The 10,119-nt window shown below is 37.2% G+C and overlaps 1 protein-coding gene across 4 annotated transcripts in view; it reads right to left on the bottom strand.

Annotated features, from left to right (window-relative positions):
• Window positions 1-4,177: 4,177 nt before the first annotated feature.
• Window positions 4,178-10,119, bottom strand: part of LOC149244898 (NEDD8-activating enzyme E1 regulatory subunit AXR1-like) — a 303,335-nt gene continuing 297,393 nt past the window's right edge. For 3 of the 4 annotated variants that reach the window (XM_089457594.1, XM_089457593.1, XM_089457592.1), the window contains 3 exons: window positions 5,397-5,480; window positions 4,866-5,064; window positions 4,178-4,754 (listed from right to left, as the gene is read on the bottom strand). In XM_089457594.1, the coding sequence (XP_089313720.1) occupies window positions 4,671-4,754; window positions 4,866-5,064; window positions 5,397-5,480 (367 nt within the window). In that variant the 3' untranslated portion in view covers window positions 4,178-4,670. The remainder of the gene's footprint in view (window positions 4,755-4,865; window positions 5,065-5,396; window positions 5,481-10,119) is intronic. The other variant, XM_089457595.1, reaches the window with a different exon arrangement.

Genomic DNA, 10,119 nt, shown 5'->3' with positions numbered 1-10,119 from the left:
TCAAGCTACCACCAAATTCACATGAAGGAAGTCGACATTCCCAAGACGGCTTTCAGAACTCATGAAGGTCATTATGAGTTCCTGGTCATGCCATTTGGTCTCTGTAATGCCCCCTCTACTTTTCAGAGCCTTATGAATCACATTCTCAAACCATATCTCAGAAAATTTGTCCTTGTCTTCTTCGATGACATCCTCATCTATAGTGGCACTTGGGCGGCACATCTTCAGCATGTAGATCTACTCTTGCAACTGCTCCGCAAGCATAAATTATTTGTCAAGATGTTTAAGTGTTCGTTTGGCATGGAAGAAGTTGAGTATTTGGGCCACATTGTGGGGCGTGAAGGTGTCAAGGTGGACCCCAAAAAAATCCAGACAATGCAAGAATGGCCTCAACCTAAGACCTTGAAGAGCTTGAGAGGATTTTTGGGTCTCACAGGCTATTATCGTAAATTTGTCCGCAACTATGGCCGCATAGCGAAGCCCCTCACTCAACTCCTAAAGAAAAATTCCTTCTTTTGGAACGAGGAAGCACAACAGGCATTTACCGCTCTCAAAAACGCCATGTGTTCCACTCCAGTCTTAGCACTACCTAACTTCACCAAATCCTTTGTCATTGAATGTGATGCTTCGGGTACAGGTATTGGGGCGGTCTTAATGCAGGAAGGGCGACCATTAGCCTTCACAAGCCAACAACTCAGTGGGAGGAATCTGGGCCAATCTACCTACGAGAAGGAAATGATGGCCATCTTACATGCAGTCGAAACCTGGTGACCTTACTTATTGGGGCGACGTTTCCAAATCCGCACAGATCATCACAGTCTTAAATATTTTTTGGAGCAACGCCTATCCTCCCCACAACAAAATAAATGGTTAGCCAAAATGTTGGGATATGATTATGAGATCATTTACAAGAAAGGGAAAGACAATAGTGTAGCAGATGCATTATCTCGCCAATTTGAGGAGGAAAGTACTATGCTCGCAATTTCCCTCCCCATTCCAGACTGGATTGAAGAGGCTCGCAAGGAATGGTTTTCACACCCCGGGCTCTCCCAACTCATTTCTCAATTGCAGGTAGATCCTAATTCCAGCAAGGGCTACTCGTGGCAGAATGATATTCTTCGCTACAAGGACAGAGTTGTAATATCACCAACATCCACCCTCAAAAGTCGCATTTTGGCAGAGTTGCACTCATCTCCCATTGCAGGACATTCGGGCTTTCAGAAGACGTATGCTCGCACCAGAAGATCATTTTTTTGGACAGGCATGAAACAGGACATCCTTACTTTCGTAGCAGAATGTGATGTCTGTCAACGCCACAAAGGGGAAACTGTCAACACACCAGGCTCATTACAACCATTGCCCATTCCTGCATCAATTGGACGGAGGTTTCTATGGATTTCATTACAGGTCTTCCAAAGTCAGGGAACAAGTCAGTCATCATGGTGGTTGTGGACCGACTGTCGAAGTATGCTCATTTCAGCGCCCTACCCCACCCGTTTACACCAACTTTGGTTGCTCAATCTTTCATGGATCAGATTTTCAAATTGCATGGCATGCCCACTTCTATTGTGTCCGACCGCGACCCGATCTTCACCAGTAATTTTTGGCAGGAACTCTTCAGAATACAAGGCACTCAACTCAAACTCAGTACTTCATATCATCCGCAAACAGATGGTCAAACCGAAGCCGTCAACAAATGTCTAGAAACCTACCTTAGGTGTTTCACTTCAGAAAAGCAACACCTTTGGGTACAGTGGTTACCTCTGGCTGAATGGTGGCATAACACCAACTATCATGCCACCACCAAAATGACTCCCTATGAAGCAGTCTATGGTCAACTTTCGCCTTCCCCTACTTATCTCAAGGGGTGCTCCAAAGTACAAGCAGTGGATCAACTCCTACAACACCACGCAACCATGCTCGCCCATCTTAGAGAGAATCTTCATCAAGCTCAGAACCGCATGAAGCAACAGGTCGACCAACATCGCTCAGAGCGCCAATTTCAAGAAGGGGATCAGGTCTTTTTGAAGTTGCAACCATATAAGCAAACATCACTCAAAGACAAGGGTTGTCAAAAGCTCTCTCCAAAATTCTACGGACCATTCCAAGTACTTCAGCGCATTGGAGAAGTGGCTTACAAGTTGGCTTTGCCACCTACGGAAAAAATCCATCCAGTTTTCCATGTATCGTGCCTCAAGAAAGTGATTGGGAACAATTGCCGAGTTCAAACCAGTCTACCTGAATTGGACGAAGAAGGGTCAATCTGGCTTCAACCCGAACAGGTTTTAGATACACGAGACAAGCACCTGCGCGGCCGCATGATTAAGGAAGTCCTCGTCAAATGGAAAGACACCTCTCCGGAAGATGCAACTTGGGAACCAGCCACTATTCTTCAGCAGTTTCCGCAGCTTCAGCCTTGAAGACAAGGCTAGTCTTAAGGGGGAGGGCATGTTAGGGTCCCACCCTAACCCCCTTATTTATGTCATGGGATCACGTCATAGTCAAGAGTCAATAAAGCCCATATTAATATTTGTAAGTGGTTAACCCGCAATTAATGACGGGGCCACAGTTAGTTGCAAATGGGCCGTAGTATTAGATAGATGGTATTAATAAAACCCACGGTATTGGCCCGTGGTATTGCATGTATGAGTCATATATAAAGGATAGAGACTCCCTGCGAGGAGTATTGTGTCTTATTTTTGTAATCGAGCTCTGCTCTATTGGAGGTTGCCCCCTCGAAGAGGCATGTGAACATTGCTCTCTGAATAATAAAATCATTGCTATTCTGTGTTCTGGGTATCTTTTTCTTCGCATATTCTGTATTTGGGTATTATTTTGCAGGTTAAGAGCATAACACTCTACTCAAGATCTACTGCTAGCCTATCAAAAAGTGTCAAGCCAATGTATCCTTCAAATAAAGCCATTTTTAAGATAAGCATGTAAAACAGAGAAAGTGTCGGGCCCTAAAACCTTAAATCTTCTCTATAAAATAACCCCTTCCCCATACAAAACCAATATAAGTTTTCCATAGCAATCTACCTTTTGTGTTAGTAGGTATGGCTTAGACTGAAACATATTTGGATAACTCAATTTTCTATATTTTGGATCATGGATTGTGTGTTTGTTCTTTTTCGCCGTATTCAGATCTCAGCCTCTAAAAAAATATCCTGAATCTACATCAGGGTCTGTTTCCATGCAGCTTAGCTTCTAAGTAGCCAATGATGCTAAAGACCATGACTAGGAGTTGATAGTGAGTGGTTATATTTTATTGGAGAATAATTGTGGCACCCTCTATTGTTCATGTAATACTCACTGATTGTTTCCATCCAACTTATATGGAACCAGTCAGGCCATGATGACCATGACTAGAAATTATTAGTGACTGGTAGCCGCTATTGCTCTCATACCACTTAACGAAATCCGAGTGGCTAGGGGCACATTTTGTTTTATCCCGTCATTTTTAGGAAAACTACGGACAATTATAGCATGCTACCCTTGAATAATTGATGAGCTGCCTGCCAAAAAACTATGTTATAAAACATCTATTTTCATATTAATTATAATGGTTTTCAATTAAAAGAGAATGTCCACACAATTTGGAAAACTCGAGAAGTTCCATAAAAAGAGAAGTTCCATAAAAAGAAAATTTCAGGAAACATTTTGGAAAAAATTATCATGCATACCAATATCTAATAAAAATAATAATAATCTAATTTTAAGGTCATGACCTTGCCAGACACCACATTAATGTAAGAGATCCCTTTGTAAGAAAAAGAACCCTCTCCACTCAATGATTTGACCAATTATACTGGGGAATTTGGACTTTACAATAAGGCAAAAGCAATGATATTATATTGAAACTTCGATCTCAAAATTCTGTTTCGAGGCCCAGTACTTTGACTGTTCTTTAATCTTCAACTTCTTTAACTTAGTTCACTATTTGTTAGTTTCTTATTTTTGCCCTTGTTTCAAAATTAACATGCACTGCTTCATTTTGTGCTTCCTGGTGTTTTCCCAAAAAGAAGTTGCAACGTATAAGCACTCCTTGAACTATCTATATGCTCTGATGCTCGAGATCCATAGTTGGTATTTCAGAGAGAAAAGTTATTAGTTTTAATACCAGCTTAATAATGCAATTAAATTTCTAGCAATAAGTGCTTCTTAACCAAACCACTGATGTCATGGTAAAGTTTTGATGGCTTTAATATTCTTAGAAAAATAACATGCCACCAAATTACAATTGGTGTAGCCTCAGAATATATAATTAGCTAAGTCTGGTACGATTTACAACATTGCAAGAGGACAGAGAAAGCCTGGAGGCTGAAGAACATAACATGAAGCAGATGCATCATCTTGCTTATGTAGCATCTACCACAATTGCAGCAGAAAGTTATCATTTAGAGAGATTACACAAACTGATAGAGGCATACAACCTTACAACTCACAACCAGCTTTAATCTCTACCATAAGAAGACTTTTCAAGCTTATGAGCTTTGGGCACAACCTCTACAACTCACGGTACCTTCAATACATTTTACATGTGGCATAAAGGATAGCAAGGTACTGCAGAATGCCTCCAGTGTACAAAGTATCACTGAAAAACTTTGTACTCTGCAATTCCAAAGTCATCTTTATGAAATAGTATATGTAAAAGGATTTGATGAGTTTGTTTATAGTGCAAGCAGCTGTGACTTGTGATCAATTCCATTAAATATGAATGTCCCAGAAATAGGAACGAACTGCTTTGTAATAAGCTGCACAACAATAAGCAACATAATAATCAGAAATTCAGTCATGCAACTTAGAATTTAGACCTCATAAGCCATCTTACAATATTGAGAAAATGGGGAAACAATCTGAATGACCTTGATAGCTTCCTGTGATGCGATACCACCAACAAAAGCTGCAACACAATGCAACTCTGAAGCTCCAAAACGGCACATTTCACTAATAAGGTCCTCCGATAAGTTAGCCCCAACACACCCCATGTCATTTAAGAGTCCAACACCAATAGTTTTTAATCGTGAAACATCCTCATCCAGCTCCCTGACATACTTCCAGAGTCTTAGCAAGAAAGTGAAACATCAAGCAGTGTAATGACAGTGACATTAGTCAGTGGCCAATATTTTACATTAGAACATTTATAACTATCATCATGTATGCAGAGTAGTATTCACTTTCACTATTGGCTATATTCTGGCAACTTCATTACAAATGGGAATCAAGACAAAAGCAATTAGTTCAATTTTTTGGGTGAATAATAAAACTGAGCTTTAGTGAACAAACTATTATGCGTGTTTCACAAACCTTCTGTGCTAACTATATGTCCAATAGAAGGTTCAAAGGAACAAGGAAAAACAAAAAATGTATTATAGTTCATGACTTTGAGAACATACTCATCAAAGACTCCAGGATATCTATTGTATGATGTTGCAAAATGATCCACAGCGCGGAGAAGAACGTAAAAACTAACAGCAGTACTGCAGACATGAAGCACAGAACATCATGTTAGGTTGTCAGAAAATCCAGCACCAAATTAGGATTCTTATGTACGCTGCCAAAATTATTAAAATGACCTACATGACAAAATATTCAAGACAACTGCCTCTATAAGATATCAAATTGCTTAAGCATAATGAAGACTTTCAGCTCTTAAGACAATTTTCTAACATGCAGATTTATTTGTTCTAGCAGTTGAGAACTAATATCGATGAAAAAAAAAAAACCTTTTTTCATTTTATTTTTTTTGCTTCTTGATAAATGTGTCTTATTATTAAGAGTATTTAGGAAACAGAAAATAAAGGTGGAAGGGTATATACAAGGGTGCTTCATATACTATTCCTTGGCACCAAAATAGAAATGAAAGCTTGAGCTTCTAACTAGCATTCTTGATAAGTAGATAACCTTCACCCAACAACTGCATACGTACTGTTACCTGCTCAGTTGTACTAAGCAGAATAAGGAGGACTCTATTACACTATGGATAAGGTGCCAGTAAAATTTTTCAAGTTCAGAAGTCCAGCAGGGTAACTTTGCCCCTTTCTCTCTCTCTATTCTTCTATCTTCTCTCTTCTTTCTTCATGCAAATTCTGTACACCCAAACAGGAGTTGTATAAAATCACTAGCATGACAAACTTATATAAAAGACTTAGACCCTTGAGAACTGGTTACTAAGGAAGTTGATCCAGAGTGTTTTTTTCACTTAATTAATTATTTTTGTCTTTCAGTAGTAAATAATTAATTGGGTTTTTTTCACACAACCTCCAAAATTGGAGTGTGTCTTAAGTTTTAACAACTTAGCCTTGAATGTGTTTTCCAAGTCTAGGGACAATGTATATGACCATGCTAGGCATTATCTTGAGTCTCATGGAATTGCATTAGGTCTTTATAGGATATTTTAATAATTAAAATTTTCGTGCAGGACAGGAATTTTTAATTAATTTTTATGTAACAAATAAAAAATTGGCACTAGGAAGACTTGTATGGCATGTGAGTACTCGATTTTCATGCTCTAGAGTACCAATATTATCCTAGTACCCACTTTGGGGTGGAAAATATTAATTTTCCCTCATGAAAAATCACTTTTACTCATAAAAGTGAGAAAAAGACATAAAAATTAGGGTAATTACTAATTAATAAATTGGGAACATGCCGGAAACTTGTTTCCAGCCTCTTAAACACTTGAGTGTAGTGACAAAGCTCAAGGATCCATTAAGTGATGGGTCAAAGGCCCACACGGAGGCCAAGTTGGTCTCATTACTGGAAGTTGAACTAGCTGTCAGTCTATGATCACGGATCTGGAGGCCGAGTTGCCTCATTTAGTGTGGTTGCATTTGAGTGTTGGTTATGCCGAGTTAATGTTGGAAATATTGAGAGGGAGTTGAATCAGTTTTTCTTATCAATTAGTATTTTTAATATTTCAGAGCATTAATTATCTTTAGCATTCCATAAACATAAACAGTAAACAACACCATTCAACAATGTGCAGTAATAAAAGAATATACAGTTTTTTAGGTGGAAAACGCCCTCCAGGTCAAAAACCTCATCTTTCAAAAATAATTACATCAAGTTTTCAACTCTAACCCCCTGATTTACATGCTCCATCCTGTAGGTTGCTCCAACACCCTATTTACCTACTACAACTAGGAGGCTGCTCCAACACACTAGATCTTAGGCTCCAACCTAACGGATGCTCCAACACCTTGTGTACTAGCTGCAATTGTTGAGTATGTTGTCATTGATGTCAAAGCAAGTGCAAATGCAGCAGATACAAGTTGGTGCCGAATGCAAATGTCATCATGGATGTCCAAGTTTGGAGGCCATTGATGTGATGGGTTCACAAGATGATGTAGCTTAACCATGAAACCCTAGTTGGATCAGAAATCCTAATTGATGGGATGAAACCCTAACCCTAGGGTTTGGATCCTTTGGTGCGGTTGATGATGATGCAGTTTCATATGACGATGATCTGGGGTCATGGATGTCGTTGATAGATTGTATAGCTTGATGAAACCGTAGCTTTAGGGTTTGGGCTCCTTGGATGATGAGTACTCCTCGAAGTCATTGAAGTTTTTGAAGTAGCAAATCATAGACTTTGTGTTGGAAACCCTCACTAGTAGATTCTCCTCTTCATGTTGATTTTGTTGATATGTGGAGCGCCACGTGGGCATTCACGGTTTGTGAGATATGCTCAATCAAAGTTGGTACACCCTAATTGAGGTCAAGAACCACAAAGGGCGAAGAGGTGGCATCCTAAGGTTGGATGAATGATGTGGCATCCTCTTGTTGGTTGGATGGTGTGGCATCACATTATTAATGATTAGAAGAATTGAGGGTCTGATGCAGGAGCATTCAACCCAAAAGAAAATCATTGTATTTTAGTAGACATAGGGGGTCATGTGTTTTAAGGAAGTTGGATTCCTAAGTATTGAATTAATGAAATATTTAGGCATTTGAGTGAGTAGGTGAAGCGAACAAAGTTCCTTCTAAAAATTAATTAATCCAGAAAACATGGAATATATAGATATCCATTAAGGATATAAATATTATATTAAAATGAATAATAATAGAATGAATGATTTACAAATGAGAATGAGAGGCTTGCTTCTATACCAAGCGTCTCTTCATGAAGAGTCATGTCCTATTAGACATCCCTCTTCAACCTAATTACTAGCTTAACTAACTATTATTTATGATTATTATCTTTTACATTATATTTGTATTATTTATATATTTTATTCGTTACATTGCCTCCTTCCTCAAAAAGCTTTGTCCTCAAAGCTTGTTGATGACAAAAGGCTTGATCTCTTTTTCGGCTTCAAGCGTCTCTCTATCTTGGAACAGTCATCTTCGTCAATACAAGCTGATATGATCTTCTTAGAGACAAACAGAATTGTCGCACTGAGAAGGGATCAAACCATCCTAGATTAATCTTCTGTGTAATATTCTGATCACTGGAATTTTGTAACGACTTGTTAGCATAAGACGAGATTGAGGTTACATCACTATTATCTGGAACATCAATTTGTTGTTTCTGGTCTGAATGGTCCTGATACGTAGCATGGTTGAGTTGTCTACTCTCATGATTCGGATGTCGATATAAAGTTTTTAGATTTTCTTTTGGCGAAGATGTTGTTGAATTGGTTATGGAACATTCACTTGGGATGTCTATTATCTGAACTGCAACATCTACGTGTGTCATTTCTTCAACTGACTTGTCTTCTTGAGTTGTCATATTCACGGGGTCGGTATTCGTTCCCTTATTTTCAACTTGAACGGTTGCAACTGGAGATTCTGATACTTCTACTTGAGTGACTTGTTCCAGCTTATCTTTTAATGCTTTCTTATCCTCCTTAAGTTTCTTAGTTTGATTTAGCAGACTTTGTTTATGGTTTCTCAAACGTAAAAGTTCTTTGTTTTTTGATTCATCAACCTTATTTTAAATGTTTTGAATTTTAAGTTTTTCATCTTTTAGATCTCTAATTTGTTCTAATAAATTTTTATTAATGTTCTTTAAACGCAAATTTTCCTCTTCTTGTTCTGATAAATGCTGCTTGAGTTCTTTGTTTGAGACTTTAGTCTTCTTCACTTGTGCCAGTAATTTTTCGACGTGGTCCTTGAGACGAGAAATTTCTTCATCCTTTTCCATTATTTCTTTGTAATGTATATCCACAAGATTTTTATGTTCGCATTCTAACACTTCCTTGCTTTGTTGAATTTTGGCTATTTTGTCATTCTCTTGATCTTTTAACTGCACTTTCTCGATACATTGGATAACATCATTCTATGGAAGTGATGATGGATATAGAGAATCGAAGAAGGAATTCATTCTCTTTCTCTCCTCAACCCGTCGCTCCATTCTTGTAATTAATTGTTCTATATCTCTTGCGATTGATTGTTTTTGTTCCCAACTCAGGGATTCCATATTTTTTTCTTTTTTTCTTTTTTTTTAAATTTACTTCTCTCTTTTAAAAATCTAATATTAATATATATATTTATATATATTTCAAATATTCTCTTCTTCTTCTTCTTTTGTTCACTCTTTTAATAAAAATTTTATATAATAATAATTTTTTTAATATATATAATTATAAATTATATATATTATATAATTTTAATTTATATATATTATAAAATTATAATTAGATAAAATTTATATATACTTTTTTGAAACCCACTTTTCCTTTTATATATAACTATGTAAGGCTTATATAGTATCCTTTTTTATAATTATAATAATGACGTGACTCTTGGTACGGTCACAATCTTTAGATTTGAACAATCAAAATTATTTACATCACACCTTTTTTCTCCAATGTTATCAAAATATTTTTTACTTTTAAAGTACCATGGGCTATTACCATGGGTTGTTTTAAAAACCTCGTGTAAAAAGTAATATTTACCTTTCACGTAAGAGCTTTTGTATCCTTGTTTTTTCTTTAACTTTTAAAATACCATGGGCTATTACCATGGGTTGTTTTTAAAACCTCTGTTAAAATGTTCTCCACGTAAAAAGTAAACCGTGTTCCTTTTGTTTTTTGTTTTTCTTTTTTTTTAACCTTTTAAAATACCATGGGCAATTACCATGGGTTGTTTTTTGTTTTTTTTGTTTCTTTTAAC

The sequence above is a fragment of the Pinus tabuliformis genome, chromosome 7, assembly GCF_031772625.1.
Source record: "Pinus tabuliformis cultivar Carrire ecotype Pingquan chromosome 7, CPIR1, whole genome shotgun sequence".
Lineage (NCBI taxonomy): Eukaryota > Viridiplantae > Streptophyta > Pinopsida > Pinales > Pinaceae > Pinus > Pinus tabuliformis.
The sequence above is the reverse complement of the archived record's forward strand: the minus strand, read 5'-3'. Positions and strand labels throughout refer to the sequence as shown.